This window comes from Topomyia yanbarensis, chromosome 3, assembly GCF_030247195.1.
Source record: "Topomyia yanbarensis strain Yona2022 chromosome 3, ASM3024719v1, whole genome shotgun sequence".
NCBI classification, from domain to species: domain Eukaryota; kingdom Metazoa; phylum Arthropoda; class Insecta; order Diptera; family Culicidae; genus Topomyia; species Topomyia yanbarensis.
This window is the reverse complement of record NC_080672.1, coordinates 394,524,222-394,551,756: the sequence shown is the minus strand read 5'-3', so window position 1 is coordinate 394,551,756 and position 27,535 is coordinate 394,524,222. Positions and strand designations below refer to the sequence as shown.

At 37.5% G+C, this 27,535-nt stretch overlaps 3 protein-coding genes across 5 annotated transcripts; 2 read left to right on the top strand and 1 right to left on the bottom strand.

Moving 5' to 3' along the window:
• Window positions 1–409: 409 nt before the first annotated feature.
• LOC131690813 (uncharacterized) lies at window positions 410–19,817 on the top strand. Of its 3 annotated transcripts, none has more exons than XM_058976850.1 (4): window positions 410–548; window positions 6,858–6,906; window positions 19,467–19,607; window positions 19,686–19,817. In XM_058976850.1, the coding sequence occupies exons 1-4, from the start codon at window positions 486–488 to the stop codon at window positions 19,751–19,753; spliced, it is 321 nt and encodes a 106-aa protein (XP_058832833.1). In that variant the 5' UTR covers window positions 410–485; the 3' UTR covers window positions 19,754–19,817. The 3 variants fall into 3 exon arrangements, with proteins under 3 accessions (XP_058832833.1, XP_058832834.1, XP_058832832.1); XM_058976851.1 differs by lacking the exons at window positions 410–548; window positions 6,858–6,906 and adding exons at window positions 8,808–8,952; window positions 9,253–9,301; XM_058976849.1 differs by lacking the exons at window positions 410–548; window positions 6,858–6,906 and adding exons at window positions 8,808–8,952; window positions 9,175–9,301.
• LOC131690811 (uncharacterized) lies at window positions 19,805–22,946 on the bottom strand. Its single transcript, XM_058976846.1, has 6 exons — window positions 22,778–22,946; window positions 21,352–21,517; window positions 20,553–21,295; window positions 20,384–20,485; window positions 20,123–20,325; window positions 19,805–20,058 (listed from the first exon to the last, which is right to left on the bottom strand). Exons 2-6 carry the CDS (start codon window positions 21,499–21,501, stop codon window positions 19,907–19,909), a joined length of 1,350 nt encoding a protein of 449 aa, XP_058832829.1. The 5' UTR covers window positions 21,502–21,517; window positions 22,778–22,946; the 3' UTR covers window positions 19,805–19,906.
• On the top strand, window positions 21,645–22,716 carry LOC131690812 (uncharacterized). Its single transcript, XM_058976848.1, has 4 exons — window positions 21,645–22,118; window positions 22,174–22,286; window positions 22,338–22,431; window positions 22,496–22,716. The coding sequence occupies exons 1-4, from the start codon at window positions 21,837–21,839 to the stop codon at window positions 22,613–22,615; spliced, it is 609 nt and encodes a 202-aa protein (XP_058832831.1). The 5' UTR covers window positions 21,645–21,836; the 3' UTR covers window positions 22,616–22,716.
• Window positions 22,947–27,535: the final 4,589 nt, after the last annotated feature.

Sequence of the window (27,535 nt, the reverse complement as noted above, 5' to 3'; positions counted from 1 at the left end):
GGCAATACTAAATAAATTGATGTGCGTGCAAGTAACTTGATATTCAACGACCTTTTTGTACTTTGTATAAGGTGTATCTTCTGGTTTTGTCTGTTATTCTTTATTTAGTGATCCACTTAAATATCAATAGAACCAAGACAAATAAAATGTGACAAAATAGGAATAAAAAATTAGAACAAATCAATTAAAATTTAATGAAAATATGAAATTACTGTAAATCATTCTAATGTTATTGTACTTTTACGAAAATACAAATGGTGGTAGCAAGTACTATGCATTTCTATTCGGGTTAGCGCAGTAAATAGACCACCTTATACATTCGCGAGAGTGTATGCTCGCTTAGCAATGTACCATTGGAAGGTATTTATCAATTGTCACCATATTGCATGCGTACTAGTCATACTTTAGTGCGAAATCGGTACGCAGCGAAGTGGTGTATTGCTTCCTGAAAATTTTGATTCTCCGTGAAACTACACTCTGAAAACATGAACGATACCACGCTGATCCTGTTGATAATTCTGGTGCTATTTCTAAGCGCTATTTCATCGGTATGTGATCAATATTTGAAGAAAGCTGGCTGAAAGTTTGCTTGAACGGTATTCAAACCATGACTAGTTCGTTAGTTCTGTTATCTCTAGAAGTGTCTCTCATGGTTAATCATTCGCGCTGTTTCGTACCTTCAAACATTGATACTAACTTCCAGGTGAAATTGTACCGTGCTGTTTAACAAAGTACCATGCGTGCTGCCTTTTGACGTATTGGTACTGTCTTGCTGACGACATGCTCGGTCAACCGTGACGCGACCGATTGACACTTTCAACACGTTTATATCACCTCTATACAGTTTATCAAGAAAAGTTACGATTTGTTATAAAGTGACCAGACGTCCCTGATGCAAAGGGCTTGTTCCGCATGGCTAGACGTCCCGGAAAGTGTCCCACATTTTTCAATATACTGACTTTTATTCTAAAATATGTCAGGAAAATTAATATTGTACATAGCACTGGTACAAGGTTGTGGTACCTAATCTGCGAATAAGGTGGGGAAATTCAACCAATTTCTTCTAATTAAAATGACGCCATTGTCGACTACTACTATAAGTCAGTGAATGAATCTTTGCGATAAGTTTAAGTGTGTAAATGTAAATATGTATATGTAAACAATTTCTTGACTGAAATTATCGGTCTCACTTGAGAATGGTTGTAGCCACATGGGTTTGGCATCTTTGACAGTTAGAGTAACGAGGGTATTTTGGACCACTTGACGATGATTTGTGCATTTTTCCATTTAAAGCTTATAACAAATTGAAATATTGCAAACGTAACACTGAAATTATTATGCTAGAAAGCAACTCCCGGTGCATTCTGAGTCAGATGGTTTAATAGGAACCATTGAATTGAAAATTTTTAATCGTGTTTTCACATTTCAGCTGAACTGATCCAAAATGAGGAGGAGGTGGCATTGTTGTCACCAACATCGAAGAGTTATTATTTATAAAGTGCATACATTTCAATCATGCAAACATCATTATTATCTTTATAAAATACATAAGAAATCGATTTTAGTTTGAAAAAAGCAATCAGATGTATGAAAATTGTTATTTTGGGTATGTCCAAAATATGTTAGCTATTTCCAAAGGATAACATATTATCGCCATGCTCCCAATTAACTCTGACACCTCTTTGCATATCTACTCTGCATTAAAAAAAGTTCACTTTTTGTTCCCAGAAAAGCACTTCTTAGTCAATCATGTACAAATTCATCATACAAAGTGAGATATGTGAACATTTGGATGGTCCAAAATCTGTTTCGATATCGGTCCAAAATATGTTTACAGCAATGGTACAAAGGAAAATCGATGGTCCAAAATATGCTTTGTTTACGGTCCAAAATAAAGTTGATGGGTCCAAAATAAGAAAAATGCGCTTTCATGATTTGTCATTTTTCCCAATTATTAAGATTTATTTGACTAGAACACTACATATCCAAAAAAAATCATAATGCCGTACATATTAGCCTATGAAATGATCCAGATTACGTAGCTGATAAATCGTCTTTAGGGGGCGAGGTTACCGCGCGGACTCAACACCATTGAAACACTTGTACTTTTAAATACTTTTATTCTTAAACGTCCCGAACGGGAAAGAGACTTAAGCCTATGGTACAATGGTTTATATAGGTTCAAATACCGGAAGTAGATCATCAGGAAATAGTACAATATAATTCTCTCACATCAAGATATCACAAGATAGGTAGCTAGTCTAGATCATTATACAAGGGGTATTAACTGCTACATAACACTTCCTTCCTTAATTCAATGTTCCCTGAATACTGTCGTCATATTCTCGAAAAAATAAACCTATCGGGAACCTTCCGCGTTCTCTTACTTCTACGCAATTTCCTTGGCTGTTCTGGATACTTTATTATAGGTGGTGTTTCCTTTTCTCTAGCCCTTTTCTTACTTTTCGACTTTTTTGGAGTCTCAGTACTACTTTGCTCAACCTTTGGATATATGAACTGTTCCCCTTTTTCATGTAGTCTTTTTAATTGATTTCTACTTGCTAATTTTACATTGCCATCGACATCCACATAATAAGTGGTAGGACTATTTACCCCTACTATTTTTGCTTTCAACCATGATCTCATTGTTTTGAATTCACTTTTATACCATACTAAATCCCCTACTACATATCCATCAACATTTTTTCTTTTATCTTCATCCGGTCTGGTAGTTGTTTCGCCAACGTTCAAATTGAATCTCACTTTTCTAATCTTGCTCTCAACAGGTCTTAAATTAGTGTCAAGATCGGTTTTCGGTATATAATTAAAAACTTTACTCGCGGGCGTGCACCCAATAGTCTGCGAATAACTGTTCCGATAGCTGAACAGAAACGCTTCAATGATTACCTGTAACTTTAGGTGGCTATACTTCGGATCAATCAAAATCCTTTTTATCCCCTGCTTCGCCGTTTGAACCGCTCTCTCAGCAAGTCCATTACTTTGCGGAAAATATGCTGGACTTTTCATTACAACAATCTTCATCTCTTTTGCATAATTTGTGAACGCCTGACTACTAAAAGGAGGACCGTTATCACTTACTATCGTATCACATTTTCCAAATACCCTGAAAATTGAATTCAACGTCTCTATCAACATCTCAGCGTCTGTCCTACTCATCATCTTCACCTCCATCCATTTCGAATACGCATCGATTAAAATCAAAAAAGTTTTCCCAGCCATATGGAAGAAATCCAAATGAATTCGTCCGAACGGGCGGTTAGCATCAGGCCATTTTGAATATTCTTTCCTGTTAGCTCTAGCAGTACTACTGCACACCTCACACTGTTGCACAAACTCTTCAATGTCCTTATCCAAGCCTTGCCAAAATACATACCTACGAGCTGCCTGTTTCATCCGGATTACTCCAAGATGGCAACCATGCAACAACTCCAGAATTCGATTCCGACAAGATTTGGGGACAATTACTTTCTCTAAAAAAAAGCACACAGTTTTCGTACAACGACAAACAATTCTGATTGGTATAGAAGAATTTAAGATCGTTCCTGACTGCACTATCATTCCAGCCCTTTTTCACGCACAAATACAACTTTGATAGCAACGGATCATTCTGTGTTTCCTTACCCACTACCTCCAGATCAATTTCTGGTAACTCTTCACTTAGCAATTGAAGATCAGCAATCCTCGAATCCACTCCGGTTTCCCCCTTAATCGGCAACCTACTTAAAGCGTCCGCGTTGGGAATCTTGGGACCTGGCCGATATACTATTTCGAAATCAAATATCGACAAAATATACGCATATTTCTGCAGTCTAGCTGCTGCCAACGGCGGAATGCCTGTCTTAAGATTAAATATACTAGCTAACGGTTTATTATCAGTTACCACCGTAAACTTCTTACCATAAACGTACTTAAAAAATTTGGTCAGTCCGAAAACAACTGCCAAAGCCTCTCTGTGGAGATTCGGGTAATTTTTCTCTGCTGCAGAAAGAGTGCTCGATACATAGAAAACTGGTTTTTCCACACCATTAACGTTATGGCACAATACAGCGCCAACTCCAACTGAGCTCGAATCACACACTACCACAATTGGCAACTCCGGATTATAAAGTTCCAATAGATTACAACTTTGCAGAAGTCGTTTGCACTCCTCGAACACCCTCTCGCATTCTACACTCCAATTGAATTGAGTGTTCTTCTTCAACAGATTATACAACGGACTTAACTTCCCAGACAAATTTGGAATAAATTTGGAATAGTAATTGTACAATACATCTAGCCAGTCTCTTCCTAGTAATGGCATAAACCGCCTATCCCCGTCTATTACTATCAAACTTAGCGAATATGAACGATTATGTTCCCTTTCAACTTGCACTACGACGGTCCCAACAACTTTCAGAATTGTGCCAGAAATCACTCTTAATTTAACCTCACTTTTTCTAAGCCGAAAGTTTGAAAACTTCTCCTCGTAATCCATTTTACACATAACCGTATATGTGGCTCCGGAATCAATTTCGAATTCTTGTAACTTACCATTTAGTCATAAAGTCTTGTGAAGTGGTAGGCTCACCACGTGGTTGATATCTTTCCCGTGGTTCATGTTCACCACGCTGCCTTCATCTTCACTACTCATCGTGTTCACCCTGCGTTTTATCCAACAGCTTCGTGCCATGTGGCCCGTCTTCGAACAGTTGAAGCACCTGATCACTTTTCCACGCTGGTGAGCTTTCCTGGATGTGGACCTCACTCTTGACTGTGAGCCCCGGTCTAGTCGATGATTCTCCTGACTGTGTGACTTGGATCTGGTTCTTTGAGTGTAATTTCCTGCGTTGATGCGATTTGTATAATCCTGTTTATCTTTCATTTTCATCATGTCCGCTTCGATTTGCTCCAGATTCTTTCCTTTCGTAACCGCTTCATCGAATGACATTTCGTCCGCGCTGTTCATTAACTCGCCTTGTATTTTGGCATTACGAAGGCCTGCGATAAATTTGTCTCTGAGAGCTTTATCGAGAAACTCCCCAAAGACACAATGCTTGGAGAGGGCTTGTAACTCAACTGCAAAATCAGCTACTTTTTCAAACTCCTTCTGATTTCGTTTGAAAAATTCGACCGATTGGGCGATTCGATTCTTCTTGGGACTGAAATACGATTTCAACTTTTCTATAACCACCTCGTACGTGACATCTTTGTGTGTCTGAGGGTATAACAACTGTTGCAGTTTTTTGAGAGCAGGCAGGCCAATAAAATGCACTATAAGTTTACGTTTGAATGCATTATCATCAATGTTGTTCAATTCAAAAAAATTCTCGGCATATAATCATCAAAATCAGCGCTTGGAACAAAATTTTCTAAGGTACCGATCAACTTCGAACCACTGTGTTCTGGTTCTCGCTTCGAATGCTCTCCGCCAGCATCCAGTTTTAGAGGCATCTTCTTGCATTCACTTCACTCGCGCACCGTACTTTTAACCTTACTTCGGTCCGAATCACGTGTTCGAAATACTCTCGCACTACTCACGCGTTACCAGCAAACCGTGTTGCTATCCCATCCTCGTCGCCAATGATAAATCGTCTTTAGGGGGCGAGGTTACCGCGCGGACTCAACACCATTGAAACACTTGTACTTTTAAATACTTTTATTCTTAAACGCCCCGAACGGGAAAGAGACTTAAGCCTATGGTACAATGGTTTATATAGGTTCAAATACCGGAAGTAGATCATCAGGAAATAGTACAATATAATTCTCTCACATCAAGATATCACAAGATAGGTAGCTAGTCTAGATCATTATACAAGGGGTATTAACTGCTACATAACAGTAGCCAAACCGTATTTTTTCAAATTTTTTCTCATGACTTCCTAAAGCGGTCCAAAATACCCCTGTTACCCTAATCCAGCAAAACAATAGGGGCCAAAGTGATTGAATTAAAAGTGTGATCCAAGAAACACGTGGGACTCACGCTTGACTAGTGTTCGTTCAGGGACACAAATGGTGTCTCCGTTTTTTCAGCTAGCGTCGATCCGGCGCTAGCTTAGTCCTGTCACTATGTTAGTGTCGGATTCTGATGAGACAAAGTCCCATTTTGCAATTAGTTGCACAGAGGATGTGGCTCAACAAGCGTATCACAATTGTATTCGGGTAGTAAAGCTTGGTGGTGATATTCGACCGTTATGTTTTAGGACCATTAACCAACAATTTGCGAGTCGTTTAGTCAAAGGCCGGTCTATTCTGATTTTATCGGCTCTTTTTTAATCAAAATCATTGAAATGTAATTACCTTTAGTGTGAGATCTTCATGTTTGGTAGCGCTGGTAGCTATAGAAAATTTCAAATGCCCTCAACTATTCCATTAAAATTGATTTAAAGCGGCCTGTTATATGTGGTAAAACCTGTTCCACCTGTTAGTGAATATTATTCACTAGCGTCATTTTTGCTTGAGGCAGAAACTAACTTAGTTTCGGACCAAACGGTTGTCAAATCGTTTGCTTGGAGCCAGTTTCGAACCTAGGTTATGCGCCACTGAACTGAAAACCGGGTTCGGTTCTAACTTGAAATATATTTCGGGTTCGCTCACACCACCGCTGTTTTGCGAGAATCCAATTGTTTTATTAAAAACGTTTATTTGAAGCAACTAACCTGGGTTAGTGTCTAGGTTACCAATCGAAAACGACATAAGAAAACTAGGAATTCCTAATCTCTCATTAGGTAGCTAGTTTTGTATGGAACGATATATCGCAAAGTGAAAAGTTTTTTGGATCAATTAATCGCTTTAGTTAAAAAAACAGCAATACACCACTTATTGCATGCTGTGGATAAAACGAAAACATTTTTTTCTAGTACTATCGGTTCCGAAGAAGACGAAAACTGCAATCACCTGGACCACCTGGTAAGTATAGTTATAGTAAATGTCTTGTAAAAACAATCGTGACAAAATCATGACTCGCCAAATTAAAAGAAAATTTAATAACATTTTTAGATCTTCAGTTAAAGTCAAATAATTAGCAAAACAAGAATTAGTTTTGTTATTTTTTCATTGAATGGCTTTCAGTGTACATTAGTATCCTACACGGAAAAATAAAACAACCCGCAGAATAAGTTCTTTTAACTTAAATTCAATATTAATTCTTCAAAAGGGCTAATGAGATTTTTGTAAACAAACTTATTTCGCTCATTACTCCGCTGCCGAGTTGAATTTCATGAAAAATACACTTGAATCAACATATTTACCTTGGTAGAATCAATTTCAAATGTTTTCTGTGTTGAAGTTATAACAAAATAAGAGAAATCAGCAAAACAATAGTTTGTTTACAAATCTTATTAGCCCTATTCAAAAGTTGATATGGAATTTAGGTAGTTTTGAGTCTTGCGTCGCTTTCGCACTTATTAGTGTTGTCAAAAACAAAGAGAGAGATTCGACTCAGTCGAGGCCTTCCATGGAATAAGGTACTTTTGAGTTATTTGAGGTATACTCGAAATTAGGTAGATTCAACTTAAATTTAGGCATATTTAACTCAAGGTTGAGTATAAAAAATCTGTCAACGAGTTGGGGTTTTTGCTACAGACACTTTATACACAGACTAGCGAAGTGTCAAAAATTGCAGCCAAACGGACTGTCGAAAAGTGCAGTCAAACGAGCACGAGAGGGGAAGTGCAAGAGGAAGCCCATGCAAAGCTTATGGGAGCTTCCGTGATGCCAGTTTACATTCATGGTTGCTAGTTTTACTATTTTTCTCTCCGCTAGTCTGTTATATAAAGTGTCTGTAATTTTGCCGTGCTTAAAGGGAAACTACCTTCAACACGGTTTACCTAATTTTACCTTATTCCACGATACCCCGAGATTGTGTCAAAAGAGCTCAACTTTTGGTAGTTTTTCGTATCCGTGTAGCAGAAAATCTTAATAGTTTTTTGGAAATCTATGGACGAATTAGGGCTGGTATCTAGGAGCAGATCACTCTAGGAATGTATATGGTCCGTATTTTTCCAAAGGAGACGCGACGATTATTTTTCGTCGCAGCAAGATTCGTAGTGCTATTCAGCGCACGATTCGTCGCAATGTATTTCTTATGGAATGAATAACACTTTTATAAAAGGTGGTGCAATTTTGTGTAAAAACCTTTACTTTAAATAAAACATACGAAAACCTGAAACTTTAGAAGCACAGTTTTCAGTCAGTTTTATTGACAAATTTAGTTAAAGTAAATAATTAGCACACATTTAACTTAGGTAATACATGTTTTCGACGTTTTTGAGCATTTATTATCAAATGCACCTATTCAATTTATCGCATCAAAATGATTGAATGGCTCGTTTCTTATGAAACGTACAAGTTTAAATTTGCATAAAATTAGGAAAAAAATGCGTTTGATTTCTATTTTTGCATCAACTTTGCACTCCCTCGCAGGAAAGTTTGTTTTACAAAAGTCCTGCGCTGATCCACTTTGCTTGACGTTTTGTTGAATGTAAGGCAAGTTTTTTGTATGGTTTTGAAGTCTTACATGCATCGCAAAATACATTATGAATTTCTATTGATCTGCCCCTAGGCTGGCACGGTTATCAAGAACGAAAAGTGTCGTTTCGGGTCGAGCGATGAGTTCTACCCTCGCTACTCTTCTATTTCAACACCAGCACGGAACTGATTCATCAATACAGCAAACAAATTCTTTATCGCCAACGGCAACTACAACACCTAGCATCTAATCGCAATCACTGATAAATATTTTAACTGCACTCGCTGTAGCTGATTTCGCCATTCTCTCTTACCGATGACAGTCTTTCTTTGGTCAGGGTTCGGTTCGAGCAACCAGTGATGCCTAACGCGGAGTGAACTATTTTTGCAAAGTACCTGCGTACCCAGTCAAGATCGCTCAAAATGGGAGAATTTATTATTATTCCAATTGTAACGCTACTGTTAGTGTTTACCATTATTTCTGTGGTAGGTGTGATGTGGGAACTGCGATTTATGAATAGATTTTTTTTCTTGTATGCTTTGAAACGCGTTCCAATCCATAGGGAGCTTATAATAGTTAATATCATGTTTCTTAAATTTTTAATGTAACTAACAACTACCTAATAGTAAATCTACTCGCTATACGGTTTTATAATAGCTATAACATTAAAGCAAAAACTGTAAGGGGAAAGTTCTTCAAATCCACAGAAAATTCGCGAAACGAAAATGTTGAAGTGCAACCGCTCTATTTTTACAAGCTACTCACCAAAAACTATCAATTTACAGTATTCTTTTATCAAACGGTACCGAAAAATACAAAAACTGCAAGCACAGGGTAAGTACCTTCGAACTGGTAGAGCAATTACAGTTACTGTTAGGTTTACTGGGCTAAAAAACTCCTAAGCGTGCATTGGATAATGGTTCTTCCGTTAAGATGAGATTTCTAAAGAACGCTTCAGTATAGACCAACCCAATTGAAGCATTTTCATATTTCAAACACCAATCAATTCAGACAATTGGGTCATTGAATAATGAATAAAATCATTTTATTCCATAAACCGATAAAGCTTATCTTTCTAAATATAACAATATCTATGTTCAATCTTTGAAACTTCAGAATGATTTTTAATTGATCTTCTAAAAATATTTAAACACGTCCTCGTATGACACTATCTGTCTTGCGTGACGGTGAATTTAGCCACATGGGTTAGCATTTTTGAGAGTTATCCCTTCAAAATAATAAGGATCAAGGTATTTCAATGGAAGATTGTGGCCGTGAAAATTTAATTTTATAAAAACATTTTATTTTGTTAATTACAAAAGAAGTAGAAAAAGTTCGAATACGTATCTTTAACGTCAGCTGCATCCGAAACAACATATGGCATAATGTGCTAATGAAAAATTATCAAATTTAATTGTGTTTTATTTAAACATTCTTTTGAAAAATTCGAAAATATGTAAAAACAACCTGTTTTAATCCACCTAGCGGTGCAATTGAGCCTTTCTCAATCACGAGCACGAGAATTTTATCGTTGGTCCTATTCATTAAAAGTGTTCAAATGCGTAAATTACCTTTTTAGTTATACTTGTCATGACAACTATGTACAAGAAAAGAAATCATCATTCGAGTTCTAAAATTTTGCAAAAGAAAAAAGGCCAAATCGAAAACTTTAACCATGAGAACCAGTGAATAGCGGTTGAGACTTAATTTGGTCGTCTTGATCAGCTGGCGGGAAAATAAGAGTAATATTCGCACCATGAATAGGACGGATACTTTATGCCTAAATGGTCTAAACACCAAACATTGTTTAGGAAAATTCTTCGAAACAGCCAGAGTAAAAAAAGGTAAAGTCCCAAAAAGTAGATTTTCATGATTTTTTTTCGAGATGATCACCCTTATTCTTGTTTACGACGAATGCAAGATTTGTTCGAAAGCGATTCCAACGAATAGTAAGCCCATTTGATGTTGCTGTCGTAAACGGGAATACAAACCACCTTTGAACGAATCTCGCATTCGTCGTAAACAAGAATAAGGGTGGATATGAAATCTCGACGTTTCATGCATTTTAAAGACGTTCGGCATCAAAAATACGAATTCGATTTCTGAAATTTCATGGGGTCCCCCCTAGGGGCAGATCACTTGTGATGCATTTTTAAAAATTAGCGAAATTAAATGCATTTCTTTCCATCAAAGTAGAAATTCGTAATGCATTTTGCGTTGCGTGCAATGTATTTTGCGTTGCGTGTAAGACGTCAAAACCCTGCAAAAAACAGCCCTACATTCAATAAAACATCGAACAGAGTAGATCAGCGTAGGACGATTGTTAAGTAATCTTTTCTGCGAGGGAGTGGAAAGTTGATGCAAAAATGGAAATTAAATGCATTTTTCCAAGTTGATGCAAATTTGTTATACATTCCTAGAGTGATCTGCCCCTAGGGTGCCCCTCTTGAAAAAAATGATTGCCGGCTTATTTGGGAATTTTATGTGATCAGACGGTGAAGTCTATAATTCCGGAACCATATAAGCTATCATTTGGGACTTAGAAGTTAGTGAAAATCGGCCCAACATTTTCCGAGAAACTGATGTGAGTTTATTAATTTTAATAGGGGGGTTCTTTTCCGGGGTACTTCCGGAACCGTCTATGGTGGTCAATGAGACTTCGGTTGGCCATCAGTGACCTAAAACTGCAAATGCAAGCTATTTGGAACCCTTTTGAGCAAAAATTTTACCTTTTTGCATTAATCGCGGTACCGGTTTGAATCGGAATTTGCTATGTGACTGCACTCCACAATCCGTAACTCCGGAACTGGAAGTTGGGCGCAACACCTTTAATTTGAGACTAAATTTGGTGGAATCGGTTTAACCATTTCTGAGAAACCGAATACAGTGAAGACCCGTTTTATCCAGCCCCTTGGTGAATTTTAAGCTGATAAAATGGGAACATTGATAAAATCGGGACATATATTTTTCTTTCTTTTTAATAAACCGTAGCTCTTAAAATATTCTTCCTTGGCCCCTCCCTGGATAGAATTTTACAATAGCATTTACCCTACAAACAATCATAAAACAATAAATATTATAGTTATTACTGTTTCAACATTGTTCGATGCCAAGTTCTCACAGTAGATTTACAATAAAATTTCATGTAACAATAAATTTCACTGTTCAGCAAAAACTGATACAGTGCATTCACATTAAATTTTACTGTTTTCGAGAAAAAAAATGTATGGAGAAAAATTGATTTTTTTAATGTTAAGATACATAACCACCCCCCTTTTTCACTGCAAAAGCCTATTTTACATTAAAATTTACTGTAAAAACGTAAAAGTTTATTGTTTTTGTATTGTAGCATAAAGCTAAAACTTGCTGTAAATTATTGTAAAATTACTGTACTGTCACAGTGAAAATCATCGTTTTGTTACTGTACATTTCTATTCGGGTACACACTCAGATTATTTCGCAGTATTCGGTACATTTTTACCGAACTTTCAACAGCTGAACGTTCGGTAATCAGTTCGGGAAATGATTTATTCACCGATCATTCGGTAATTGAACTTTTCACTACCGAATAGTTCGGTAATTTTAGTAAACAAGCTACCGTACTTTTTCAGTGCTATTTGTTTTCACTCAGAATGGAAGTCTTATAAATTCAAAGAGATTTTGAATTTGTTTTTAATTGATACGACTATATGTTTGCGACTATCTCCTTTTATTTTCCCCTTCATTTTTGTAATTGAATCGTACAATTACAAATAATAATAAATGCGTGCAAGTTCAAGAAGTAAGAAGTTCCTTAATAAAGGATTACTTTACGAGACATCTCGCTGGGGTGCTCGTCTTGCTTCTTCGACTGCTGCAATACTTGCTACATTTCCAGTATTCAAGTGATCTCCGCTCGTCTGTTTTTCACCGTCACTAGCACTAAATAGTAAAACCGGAAGCTATAAAATGTACAATTTTAGAAATGGCTGCATTTTGACAGCTCATTTTCTTGTGTTACAGAAATTCGGTAATCGAAAGCTTGTATTGCAATTCGATCGGTATTTTTTTTACCGAATGCAGGAATAATCCGATTTTACCGAAAGCATTGTACTTTTATTCGACGAATTCGGTAAAAACAGATTGAATATAGCTAACTGTTCGGTATCTTTTTACAAAACATCTTAGAACAAGTCGTGTTTATCGGATCAACAGTTATTTGTTACATTTACTGAAATATTCCGTCAAAAAATTACCGAGCGACGAAACCTAATTTAAGTGTGTAGATATAGCCTCACGACCCTTTCTGATTATTTACTTTAAGTTTCCCTTAAGGGGGTTTTGAAAATTTCCAATGAATTAAGAGTTCTTTTGTACAAACGCATCAAAACATGTACCTACTATTTGATTCTAACAAAAAATGTGGAAAAAATTAAATTAAATGTGATTGCTAGGGTAATAAGAAAGGCTATTCCACAAGGTTAGGTAAATGTAATCGATTTTGGAATGCGAAATTCGGATTCAGCGACCCAAATTTTCTAAAGAAATGTAGTTTTGTATCGAAATTTGCATTTCATATATTTATGACCGCCCTTAACGTTGGACAGAAAATGGGCAAAAATCGAAATGCGGAGTTAGATAGAATGTTGAACGAATGATAATGTCACTTTTTCGTGGTTAGAAACAGTTAAAACTTAATGAACCGACATATAAGCCTGTACAAATTCTACAAAATCTGTTTAAACATTTAAATAAATAATACGCTGCAAATTGCCACCGCACACATGAATCGCCGTCCTACCTAAACTTGCACGCAAGCAAGGCCCGTATAGCGATTGTTGAACTCTGCTGGTTGATCATTGTATCAGCCTGTACTGGCTTTTCAAAACGACACACAGTGATCACCTTCCATACGAAAGTCAGAAAAAACCTCAAAAGTGGCCCGAATTTGATGAAAACTTCACATTAAGGTAATTTTGTGATGCTGAATTAATATTTGATGTTTATTTTTGTTTTTTTTTGCCTCAAAATTTTAGCACTTAGGGTGGTTCGAAAATTCAATATTTACTACTATACATCCGAAAATTCATTTTCAAAAAATAGGTGTGGTGAATTTTTGAGCAGAATACACATTTTTTAATTATTGGTAATGATAGGATAGATAGATAGATATATAAATTATATTAGGAAACCTGGGTAATCAAAGGCTACCATGCGTCTCCTTCAGACATACCATGAAAAATCACTTTTTTTCATACCTCGGGGCAGAAAGGGGCAAAACAAGATATTCATTTTCGGAAAGTACACTAATTTTCATGTAACAACAACAAGCGATCTTTCCGAATTTTTTCATAAAAAAAGTGCAGCCACTTTGAACATTATAACTTTAATTTATTGCACGATTTATTATTTGTTCCTCATGTCTGAGCGAGAAGAAAGGCTTGTATCGACTAAATCGAATGCCAACTATAAGTCTATCGAATAACCTTTCAAATGAAATCAGTTCGACCCTAATCGGAGTCTTAACTAAAAAGATCTATTCATTTGAATAACTTAGGTTTGAAAACAGTTTTTCTCAGAATTCATCATTTATTTCATCTTTGAAGCTCTGTAAAAAAGTTGAACTATCGTCCTCAAGACTTAATATTTTGAGAAGACTTTATTCAACCTATTAAGGCTGTGAACCATTTGGTGAAATTTTAAACTTTTAGCACAGATAACAGACGTTTAGGCTAGTACAAAATTTCTTCAAAAACCTGTGTAAACTTTCAAATTCATAAACGTTGGAAATCCGTGTTTCACTATTGCCATCTGCGCAACTGTTTGCTACACGTGTTTGACAGCTGCACTTTAACTGCATTGTATCGAGCACTGCGCCATCTACAAACGTTTGCCAAACGTGTTTCAGATGTCTGATTTATTCGGAATTTCAGTAGCGGGTATTTACACACGATTCAAATCGAGCCAAAACGTCTGTTATCTGTACTTTTAGTTAAAATCTGACACTTCGAAAGTTATTTGCAAAATAACCCTACTCTGGAGCATGGTTAAAATTGGCAGATCGATAGTTAAATTTGACAGCTCGATGGTTAAAATTTTGCCCATGATGCAGAATAAAAAGGTGGAAGCATTTTCTGTACCTAATTGAGGTTATCAATATTTTTCAATATTGTCGTCAGAGATGCCAGATTTGCAGACAAGTCTGCAAATTCGCAGAGTTTTAATTTAAGCTACAGATTTTTTCGATGACGCAGATATTTGCAGATTTTTTAGTTTGGTTGCAGATATTTGCAGATTTTTTAGTTTGATTGCAGATATTTGCAGATTTTTGAATATAAAGGCTTTTGGTTACACTAGCTTTCCTGACATTTTTTGTTCTTCCCAGACTTTTAAAATTATTATTGCAGACATTTGAAAAAAGTACCTGGCATCTCTGATTGTCGTGATTCGCTTTTTGGACCACAGCCTTGTCCAACTAATGAATTTTATTCGCTAGTTGGACTGACTGACAAATGTCAAAAACTCTCCAAAGGAGATGTTGGCAGTGTAAATGCATCTGTTCACTTCTCTTAATATTTTCAGATTGATTGTCAAAGTAAATTTGACACGAGATTTTGACGTTCAGATGCTTTTTAGTTGGACAATGGTCCAACTAGCGGAGGTCCAACTAAAAAGCGATCCAGTTAAAAAGTGTCCAACCGAATCACGACTGTACAGAATTAAGGGATAAAGATGGAAACGATAACGTGTTGTGTAAATATTTGTTTGGGTTATTTCATGATGTGGATGTTTACTTTTCGAGGCTATGACTGTCATACCAAATACAAACATATTTGTATTTGGTCATACTTAGTGTAATAAAAAAAACTAATTTTAAAATATCGACAAATGTTCACACCTCTACCAATTTGTGGTCATCGCAGCTGTCAATTCTAAATAATTTTCCATATGTCAACTTTTGAAATGGTTCGCTCTTTCGGTTATTTTTTCCATTCAAGAGAAAATAACTTTCGAACTGTCAAATTTTAGCTAAAAGTTAAAGAAAATCGCCAAATGGTTCACAGCCTACGAAACAGAGAAAAATGTTAAATCATGAAAAATCTTAAATAAAATTTCGAGGTTTTGTCCGGCTAGGCGACACTGTTATTTTTATACAAGTCGAAAACTTGATTTGGATGTCATTGATGTAATCAAGCATGTATTTGACAACATATCCTATTTACTCGTCTTATGCTAAGACAACTTATAATGCGATGTTGAAACCAGACCTCAGAAGTTAACTCACATCACGTCACGCCTTCGAAACAGTATTCCAAGCAGCACGACTTTTAACTATTAACCTTGGTCTGTCAATTCAGAGCATAAGGAGTTGGTCTTATAAGACACCCGTCGTATGTTCGAGCCCCTACCAGAAAAGGTAGTACAGTCGTGATTCGCTGGTTGGGCCACAGCCTTGTCCAACTAACGAATTTGATTCACTAGTTGGACCGACTGACAAATGTCAAAAACTCTCCACAGAAGATGTTGACAGTGTAAATGCATTTGTTCACATCTATTCAGATGTTGGACAATGGTCCAACTAAAAAGCAGTCCAGTTAAAAAGTGTCCAACCAGCGAATCACGAATGTACTTAAAGCTGCACCGCTACGGCATCAATATTTGGATTAATTTTGAAACACGCAGACAACAGCCAACCTAACAAGATGATTGAGCAAGAAGTCGTTTCTAGTTCCCATCCAAAAATATCCCACGCCGCATTGAGCCGCCGCCGATGATTTTAGCGAACGGCGTCACGCTGATACGCTGCCACCGGCCCAAATCACACCAACGCCGCCGATAGCGGCAGCTATCACAAATGCTCAGACGAACACCTACACCGATAGACATACGACTAACACATAACAATTGTACACTAGCACTTAAAACTACAACGATTGCAACCAGGCCCGATGAGATGGGGGGGTCAGCCAGGGCAATTACCCTGGGGCCCAGATCGTATTTGGGGGCCCGCGTTTTTACCCGGAAGATGGGCGAACACGTCCGGTATTCATAGAAGAGCAATAAAAACAGTAATAGTAATTTCTTTGTAATCATTCACCTTAGTAAATTGTTATATGATGAAGCATATAAAAATGAAAACTTTATTTAATAGTTGACATTTGTTAAAACAAACGTTTTTAATGGTCTTCTGAGTTGTCTACTTTGCGTACAAGTTGAAAAAACAAGTTTTATTGCTTGAATCAACGAAATACACTACAAAATATTGACAAGCTAATTCAAAGTATTTTCGAAGAAAGCAATAGAGCATCAAACAGGAATGCGAGCGCAAAGACCAACGCATCCGTCCTCTTCTACGGTCGCTTCTTTGCTTGTTTGATTGTTGTTGAGTGAATATTTGTTCCTGCCAGATCCGTAGATATTGATTTGCAGCCGTTTGTGGTTTGGCAGAAGATAATGGTGTGATGTTTACGGTTATAGTAGGCGGGTTTTTCTTAGTTGCTTTTGTACAATGTTTTCCGTGGTGCAGTGTCTCGCAGAATTGACGCATAGGAATCTACCATGGATGCATAACCAGTGTTGTCTGATGAAACGTCCCATTTTCGGTTGATCCGCATAAAATGGTTACGTATGAAGGAGTTGGTTTATACGGAAGCATTCTCACCAAAAGAACAACGTTAGGGACAGCCGTGAAAATGCAAAGTTTCAGCTGTTATGGAGGCCACTTATCCGTAACTTGACATAAATTTGTTAATCACGATGTCAGGGGTGTGTGAAGATAATTCGTGTAAGCGCATACCTCTAGAGCCCTTGTCTATATATACGGGGCTGATGCTGTTAATGTGGTAGCTTTCGTTGGTGTGCTGCACGTTGTTCTGCGAATCAAACGACTGTGCTTCTTAATGTTTGATATGGTGAATTTGGTGCAATCAATAGCAACACAATTCGTCTGTAGTCATTTTTGTCGTGTATCTATAACGGACCGATTTTTAGCTTTTACTTTGAGCGACATGAGAAGGTAGACTGACCTTAATTAACCGGTGATAAAAATGCATATTTTTTGTATTTTTGTATTGTGCTATAAAGCACGTTCAAGGAATTTGTCTCCTAAAAATGCCTTGTGTTGAGCTAGAACGGCGATTTTGGGCCTCGCCAAAGATGCGTGTGATGTCTGTAAAAACCCAATTTATTTTATAATTTTAAGTTATGTAACGATTTGTGAAAATTTCCAATGATTGCGTTATTTTGGCCTATTAAGGGGTATAAAAATGGAACAAATTGACATTTTGCAAATCCCTCTCGGGAAAACATAGCTGTACGTTTTCTCAACAATTAGAGAAAAAATTATTGAAATCGGCCAGTACTTTTATGAAAAGTTTTACTTGACACTACTTTTGGGAAAACCCGTTTAAAGATAAAGTATAGTGTATAACTCGATTGTAGTAGCCTTACTAGCTAATCTGCTATAACAGGGTCGTAGAGTTCACCTTCCTCATTATGAAAATGTTCTTGCATGTCGACATTTTGCTCCCTCTGTTGAATTGGGGCCTGTTTTGCCGCGACACCCACTTTGCGCTCAGAGCGTGTGAAACGTTCACCGTCGAGTCGAGTAGCACATCTTTCAGCTTAAGTCCCCAAGGTAATTCCCTGGAGGTGATGGGCTTGTAATATGAAAAATCCTTGGTTGAAAATACTGACTGCCAAATAAGTTGTAACATTGACCACATTGACATTGATAGATATAGATTGAAATTAAATAAAGAAAAAAAATCGATTTCTTGAAACCGTGAAAGTAGAAGACCCCCTTAACAAAACCTACATAAAATCTGCGATTAGAAACGGGTTTCTTGGATTCAATATGAGATAAACTTATGTAAATTGAATATCTCATCTTGCTTACAAAAAAGCTAAAAACTGCTCTACCGCTACTAGCAAATAAATCAATCCGTTTGTCGCTTTGCCTGATCAGTAGAAGCATAATATCGTGTTCTAATTCACTATGCCGAAAAAACGAGTGAATATTATAAACAGAAAGTGGCCTATTGTAGTCACACTGTATCCCTGTTTACTTTTCAAGACGTTCCTTAAGATCTATTGTTAAAAGTACAAATGGAACTAAAGATAGCCAATATTTACACCCTACAATTTCACCATGTTAGACATAGCGTGCTGATTATGTTCCAGACCATCAATCAAGCAGAAGCGTTTGTTTCGCGAAACGAAATATATTGTTGGATGTGGCAACATGAAGTCAGTACTTCTGTCTGTATATACAGGCGATGACACAAACGAATACACGGAATAAGAAGCTGTCAAAATTTACCTGTCTGGCACGATATCTGTAGATGTGGCAATATGAGTCAACCGGAGACTAATAGAAACCACGGACTTACGAGTTTCCCATGGCTTAAGGGGTATTAACTCATGCTGAACTAAAGGCTTAGTTTTAAATTTTTTCATTAATTAGCCTGAGCACGATGTCGAATTTGACCGATAATTCGACACACGCTGCCACTGCAAGCCGTGTTCACAAACACTGCCATTAAGCTGTTGAACAATGTTTGCAAACACAGCCAACAGAAAAAGGCAATCCACGGCAACCTGCCAATCAGCCACGCCAGTGTGCACAGGCCAATGGTTGACCGTTAGTTTGGGCTGGCTAAGAGTATGAAAAAACGCTAAACATAAACAAGACCCATAAGCCCTCTCGGTCTCTTCGATGCACCACTATCGAGGTGTAATGCAATAACCATCTTAAAGCAGTTGTCTGTCAGAGATTCTTTAAAACTGATGCACACATATGCTTGATGATGTTTGCAATACCGTCCAACCCGTCAACCTAGGGGAAGGGAAGACATCATATATCACCTATATACACAAATTTCCTTTGGATAATCCATCTAGCCTAGTTTGTGACCATGCCTTATGTAACCATTCACCCACTCATAATTTTAGTTATTGTTAGTATCATAAAACATATATTCTATTTTATATTAACTATTAAATTTCTATATTACCTTAGCCCCCACCACGGATAACTCAGCAATAATATACACAATTCCAACGAATCAACCAACCAATCAAACACATCGGACGGAAACTGGTAGTGCAATATTATATCCCCATCGGACAACTACGTACAACTTGCGACCAGTTAGCACTGGTAACCTAAAATTGTCATTTCGATTTACAAATTTTATTTTGCATTTTTTCACCTATTTTATCTATTACACCTTCACAGATCTGCCTCCGTCGTATGAAGATGTGACGAAAACAACAACCACCACAACTACGACTACAACAACGTAACTGCAAAAGGCTGTGATAAGTGCAATATTGAACTCTTATTTAGCAGTAAGCTTTTCAGTTGAATTTTTTTATTTTTTTGCGACAAATAACAGTATTCTGTGGTAAATAAAACGTTTATACAAAAAAAAATGAGAAAAGAAAAACAAAACAAAATCACTCCTTTGGTGTGGCAGCCACTTCCTTGCCACATGCCAGCAACTCTTTCAACTTTGGTCCGTGACGTCCGTACGGGTCGTCAGGCAAGAAAAAGGCATCTTTCGCCCAAGTGTATCCGATCACTCGTGTTTCGATTATCTTCTTCCAAGCTGCAATGATTTTTTGATAATAGTAACGACTAATCAATCAGCACAACGCAGAACCTATACTTACAATCATTTTCCGCTAACAGGTCTCTAAAGTTGTCATTGGAAATGATCACACCATCGAACTTCTCCGTCACCGAAATGATTAGCCGATCGTCGTACGACGAGGATCGTTGGCCCGGCAGATTTTTGCTTGGTGCTAGCAGAATGTCACCATTTTTATACATGTCCTCTAGGAGTTTTTGATCGGTACTTTTGTCTTTTTTAAGCCTGCAAGACAATTTGATTTTAAATTATGTCGATCGATCTGAGAGTAACAAAATATTACCGAAACTGCGGCACAACCGCTTTGACTTCGTGACCCATTTTCTTGAAATACTCGATACAAATTTCCAACCCCTTGACCGAGAATGTCTGACCGCAGGTGTGCCTGATAATATAGAAAAAAAAACTTCATCATCTTAAATGTTTCCAAAGCAAGTAGTTAATAAACTTACGCAAACGCTACGTTGTTACCATCGATGATAACCATCCGCTTGTTTTCGGTATCATCATTTGTGTCAGTCGTTAACTTGTCCCCAGCGGCATGTTTCTGGGTTTTATTTCTCGGAGACTGCTTCTTCCTTTTCCATCCACCCAAATCGTACCCTATAGGAATAAAATCCAACGCTGGCTCCCGCCGAACCTCACGGTCCAGATCAATCACCTCGGAGCAGAATATGACTTCTGTACTGGCCTTCCTAGGCAAAGGAACTGGATCATCATCACAATCGACATCATCATCGGAGATTGGTATTTCCTCCGCATTGATTCTTCCGTTCAGACGCCCATGTACACTAGATTCATCTTTGATCTCACCTTCTTCCAGCGTACTTTCTAGCAGCATAACACTTTCATCATCCTGATCGCCGTCGTCCTCACCATACTTTGGTACCTCCTTATCATTGAAGCCCCCCGTTGTATCCACGTAGAATAGTGGCGGCGGTTCTTGCGGGCCACTGTCATCTTCCGAATCTATCACTATCGGATCGGAACTGGCTGTTGTTTGTTTCACAAAACGACGAAAGGCTCTGCGGCGCGTGACTCTTCGCGACGGTGATGATCCGCTGACGTGAGACGGCGGTGGAGGCGGCGGTATCGGTGGATACAGAATTATTGGCCGCGAGGGTGACCGATTACTATTTTCCTTATTTCTTTTCTCTTTCATCAGAGCTCTGCGGAGGAGCTTTTGCTGGCGAACCTGTGGGAATAAAAAAATTTAAAATAAATTTGACAGATTGTTACCGGTAAACGCACCTTAAACTGATCACGAGGCTTATCCTGGCGTCGGTTGTTTTCTCTCATTTCCGGTAGTCTAACTTTTTGTACTCTTGAAGCTCGACCAACTGATTTTCTGGGCGTCTTTCGCAATCCGACGCTCCGGCGAAGTTTCTTGTTACGTGCCATATTTTCTGTGGTTCAGCTGAAAATTACCAGTCGACTTTTTTACTTTCAAGCATACTATTTACGAAATGTCAACCAAATAAACAACATCGCTTGGTAACCCCAGAGATAATGTCAGTTTCTACAAGTGTGTGATAAGGAAAGGAATTAAACCACCCTCTGCCAAATTGCACGTGTCCAGCAGTTCTGCGCATGTGTCCTTGACACCCTTCAAAAGGCAGCCTTCTGTTGTAATCACAATTTTTTTTCCTTGAAATCAAAGCAGTTTTCTCCTGCTTCTTCAGCGTTAGTCATAGTGATTTAGTTAGTGTAGGCGACACAAGTTCAGTTCCCCCGAAATGGACCATATTTGGCAGAATATTACAACGGCACTGGAAGTTCCTTCTGATGTGGCTGATAAGTGGCTGATCAAACTGAAGAAACAATATTCATTGCCCAACAGGTACTACCACAGTGAAAAGCAGATGATTCACAAAAAGGCAGAACATCTCTCCGGGGCGAGTGTTTGCCTTCAGCTGGCGTCCTTGTTTCAGTACTATCATTTCGATGCTGGAAAGGACAGTGTCAGGGAAAACTGTGATGTTCTGAAGGAATTTTTGGTCGATGCCAAATTAGATAATGTAAGTGGGACCATACAATTTGAGAACCACCGTTAATTGGTTTACTTTATTACAGAAAACGCTGGAAAACAATATTTTACAACTTCTTGGTGATGTTAGCGTGGAAAGCGTGGACCTGCCGGAAGATGATGTGCTTTACTTCCAAGACTTGGATCTTCTTATTTTAGGGTAACCTTGATAAATGATCAGCATGCATATAACTAACAGATTCTCTCAAAGGTATTCCCCGGAAGAATACAAGCAATACACTGTGCAACTAAGACAAGAATATTCTGCAATTGACACGGAATCGTACAACAAAATGAGGTTGAAGGTACCTATGTCGTCATGATTATATCTAGCTCAACTTCATTTAAAATTTGATGGCAATGTTTCAGATTCTCCAAACCTTCAACCGTATACCATTCATTTACGCCACAAAAGCGTTTAGTGAAAAATACGAATCAGCTGCCAGAGCTAACATTGAAAATGAAATTAAGGAATTGGAAAACCAGTAGTTTTGCGGAACCAACATAGTATTGGTGTTGTGTGCAGCTTTTACCTGTTTGCAAATAAGTTGTAAAGAATAAACGAAAATAAAGTAATATGGTGTAACACATCGCCAGTCAATTTTCAATTTCCCATCACAATTCTATTCTACCAAAATAATGAGCACTCACCTTGAAATTTTTATTAATCGCCAGCGGGCATTTGCCCAAAAAACGTAATTAAATACGTGAAATCCACGAACAATGCATTCACAGTTAGATTTCTATTATATGGACACCTGGAATAAACCAGATGAAATTCGCGCTTCGCATGCAACAATAAAAATATTGAAACCTTTGATGGCGCAGGAGCTAATAAAAAAAATAAAAGTGTGACATATCACATTGTTTTGTTTTCCTCGGCTCACATCTCTTCGCCCGCATTATCTCGTAATATGACTCGTTGCCAGTCACCGTGGCAAGCAGAAAGTTAGCAAAAGCACTTTTTCTCTGTGGCAAAAGTTGAGCAAAGCGAAATTGATTCGGGCAGAGTTTCTGCAAGCATTTTGCGCGATTTGTGCGAGAATTCTGGCAAAGAATTCGCTCAAATTCAACAACCGTTTCTGTTCGAAGCGGCCAAAATTACTGATACTGCTCCCTTTTAGCCAGAATCCAGCCAGGAATGTACAGCCAGGATTTCTGTATGCTTCCTGCCACAACTTTGTCAGATGTTTTGCTCGATTCGTTCTAAATTCTACCGGGTAGGAATTGCCAGGATATATTTATACTTTATTATACCTGTTTTTCATTTATTTGAAGATATTAGAAATAAATATATGACACTCCACACTGATGAAAAATTGAAATTGCCCACAGCTGTACACATTGACGAATTGAAAGGGAGACTGTACTACTGTGACCAGCTTCACGTTGAAGCCGGTCCAAAAAGCAGATAATATTCTCCTATGAGGTTGATAGATAAAGGTATCTGTAATATTACGTGACAATTGATAACGTTCAACAAATATGTGTTCAGTCGTGATTCACTGGTTGGGCCACAGCCTTGTCCAACTAACGAATTTGATTCGCTAGTTGGAACGACGGACAAATGTCAAAAATGCATCTGTTCACACACATCTCTAAATATTGTCAGATTGATTGTCTAAGTAAATTTAACACGAGATTTTGACGTTCAGATGCTTTTTAGTTGGACAATGCTCTAACTAGCGGTGGTCCAACTAAAAAGCGGTACAGTTAAAAAGTGTCCAACCAGCGAATCAGGACTGTATTGTACTTAGTTCCCAATACAATTGATATGCCACACGACACCACAGCAAGTCTAGCCTTTCGAAGAAGATCATATGATGTAAACATTTACTCTCGGTGCTTATTAACTTTTGCTGCAAAACCGAATACATGCTTCATTCCGCAGCGTGTGTGTGTGTTAACCTTCCTATCTCCCACTAGCTGGTAGTGATTTACAGAAAAAAAGATGTTTGCATGTATTTAAACATTCATGCAAATAACTTGGTTCACGGATTTAGGAAGGTGTTAGCTCAATTGACTTTCCGATGACCCATTTCGTGTACAGTGCCAGACATGTTCCGAGGTCATCGTTCCAACAACTAGCCCCGCCTTATTGTAATGTTTGTATCAATTGGATTGTTATCATTACAGTAAAACTTTCGATTCCATTTAAACAGGAAATCGACGCGTATTTATTATAATGGTTCAATTTGTATATATATATAACATAACACATGTGTACTAGAACTTACCATTTTTTCAGTTTTCTACCTTCATTCCTATCTCCCATTTATGTCTCCTTTAACTCTCATCCACATTTCTTGAATTCCTGCTTATTTAAGAAAGAAAAGGGGAAATAATAAAAAAGAACCGATAGACTCCGTGTTTTCATCAGCGCTTCCGTTTCTCCTAGTCTGGTGTCACTGCCTGTTGGACTTGTGTAAGTTGTTCCATTAGAGATATCCAAGGAGCTGTAATAGGGATCTTTAGGGGTGTGCGGGTTAAGGCATATTCTGATACAGATTAGTACCGTGAGTTAATATCTCAGTCCTTTTTCAATTTTTTGGCCCGAAACTATTGAAAAAAACATTTTTTAGTTTGTTTCCTTTTAGGACAATAACACATCCAAACCCATGCGACTTGCACGACCCTATAGGTTGCCTTATCAGATCTACCATAGTTTGCAGATGAAACTTGGGATGGCAGGTTGCTAGCGGATTGACAAAGTACCAGATCATGCTGTGTGGGGTGCTGTCCCGGTTAACAATGAGGCGAACGAAATATTTGCAGATACGTCATTTAGTAGGACAACTGTCAGTTTGCTGGTTGAGTTTAATTTGGTTTTTTTAAATTTAAAAATCGTAAAAGAATAATTAAGGTTTAAGAATGATATGGGTGCACTCGTAAGGACACCCGCTACCAAAACATATGAAAAACTGGCACAATTTTTCCAAATTAAAGATCCCTATTGGAGGAAGATCTGACTTCTATCCAGAAGTATCAGTTTTTCACATTAATAGATTATATGTGTACACTACAAAACAATCCCGTGTATAATGCAACCATTTTTTGAACATTTATATGTTCATATACACACATAAACACATACACATATATACACACAAGTATACATAAAACCGATTTAATCCACCCATCAGTGGGATGAGACACCTCTCACACATATAACTGTTGTATTATTCATTAAATTGCCAAACGCACGCAAAGCTGGCACGCAACTATATGTGAGACAAGCACAGCCTCGAGTCCTGCACGTATAACACGTATAATAAACTGAATAAATTAAAAAAACAATAACAAAACAAACCAAAAAACAAAACAATTATGAAGCAAAAAAAAAGTTATTCATAAAATGGATAGAATGATCCATATAAATCAAATTAATAAAACAAATCAAATTAGCTCAAATGAAAATCAGACAATATTAAAAAAGTTATGAAATTAAGAGAGTAAACTAAATTGTTTCAAGCTAACTAACTGTCATCCAATAACTAAAAGAACTGACTAAACCGAATTAATAAAATGAAGAAACTGAACAATATATGAACAGGGATCTTTAGGGGTGTGCGAGTTTAGGCATATTCTGCTGCAGATTAGTACCGTGAGTTAATATCTCAGTCCTTTTTCATTTTTTTGGCACGAAACTATTGAAAAAAACATTTTTTAGTTTGTTTCCTTTTAGGACAATAACACATCCTAACCCATGCGACTTGCACGACCCTATAGGTTGCCTTATCATATCTACCATAGTTTGCAGATGAAACTTGGGATGGCAGGTTGCTAGCGGATTGACAAAGTACCAGATCATGCTGTGTGGGGTGCTGTCCCGGTTAACAATGAGGCGAACGAGATATTTGCAGATACGTCATTTAGTAGGACAACTGTCAGTTTGCTGGTTGAATTTAATTTGGTTTTTCTTAATTTAAAAATCATAAAAGAATAATTAAGGCACAGAGAACAGACATCCATGATCGAACAAAAATATTTAAAAAACGTGTGTAAACATTTGAATTAATATACGAAAAACACTAGCGCCGCCACACCAACCTATCCCAACTATCCGTCAAATCGATTCCGGAACCGGTTCGAAATCCTGGATGAATTCAGCATGGAATCTAGCTCAAATAAAACAACCGATTCCGACTCTATCGGTTGACGCATTTGAGCTGGAATTCATGCTGGAAGTCCGAATCGGTTCCGGACTAGTTTGACTGGGTAGAGGAATAACCGCTGTCAATTCTGTCGCACTCAGCCACAAAAAAAAACATGACGACAGTAGCGCACCTGGTTTAGATATCCAAACTACCTTCGAAACCGTTAGAGATTTTACACAAGTTGAATGCTCAAGATGGACGTCTGTTCTCTGTGATTAAGGTTTAAGAATGATATGAGTGTACTCGTAAGGACACCCGCTACCATATGAAAAACCGGCACAATTTTTCCAAATTAAAGATCCCTACTGGGAAAAACTAACAATTTAATAAAATGATTAAAACAAATGAAACAAATAACAATAAAAAATATTGAATTAATAAGATAAATAATATGAATAATGTGGATAACACTAACCGCCATGTTGGAAAAATGCAAAAACAACCAAGTCCATTGCAGCCGCCAGAAAATTTGTCGTCTAAGTATTGAAATTGCCTTTAAATCGCATTCGCAAATAGCATTTGTTCCTAGGGGCAATTAGCACAGGCGAGTTGAGTAAAACGTCAAACTATTTAAATCGCCTGACGATCTTCGTCCGCATATTTTTTGACTGGGTACTGCTCCATTCAGATATCTGAACCAAAGAGAATAGGGAAAGAGACGAAGAGTGAAAATCAGTCAAAACGGCAACACGCCCTTTATGATGATTTCAACACTAGAATTTTGGCAACCGCTTCTATAGGCAGCACTTTAAATGACTCCTATTATATTTTGAAAACAAACCGTATGTCGATCGATGGATTTGTTTATCAAACGATGTGCATTTCGAAACAAAGAGATGAAATAATTCTAAAGCTTATTTTTACTCATACATATACTCTAGAATGCACCTTACAATCACGATTGAACTAAATTTTGATGAAAATTCAAATTTCTTTTTTGATAGAAGTACAATACTTATCTCCTCCAACTCAGGCATGAGTAATGTTTATTTACATTGCACGATTGGTCTGCTCAATAAGGTATTTTTGGCTTCACACTATTCGTCTCTTTCCCTATTCTCTTTGATCTGAACCGGTGAGTTTAACTGGGAATCAGTGAAATCGTTGCATCAACTAGTCAAGTTCAGATGGCGCTGTCGATGCTAAGTGGAAACATTTTTTTGGTAGCTCGCTCGAGTCGCGCACATACATAGTAAAATAATTGTGATGTGACGATAAAATCACTACGTCAAATTACACTATTCCAACGATA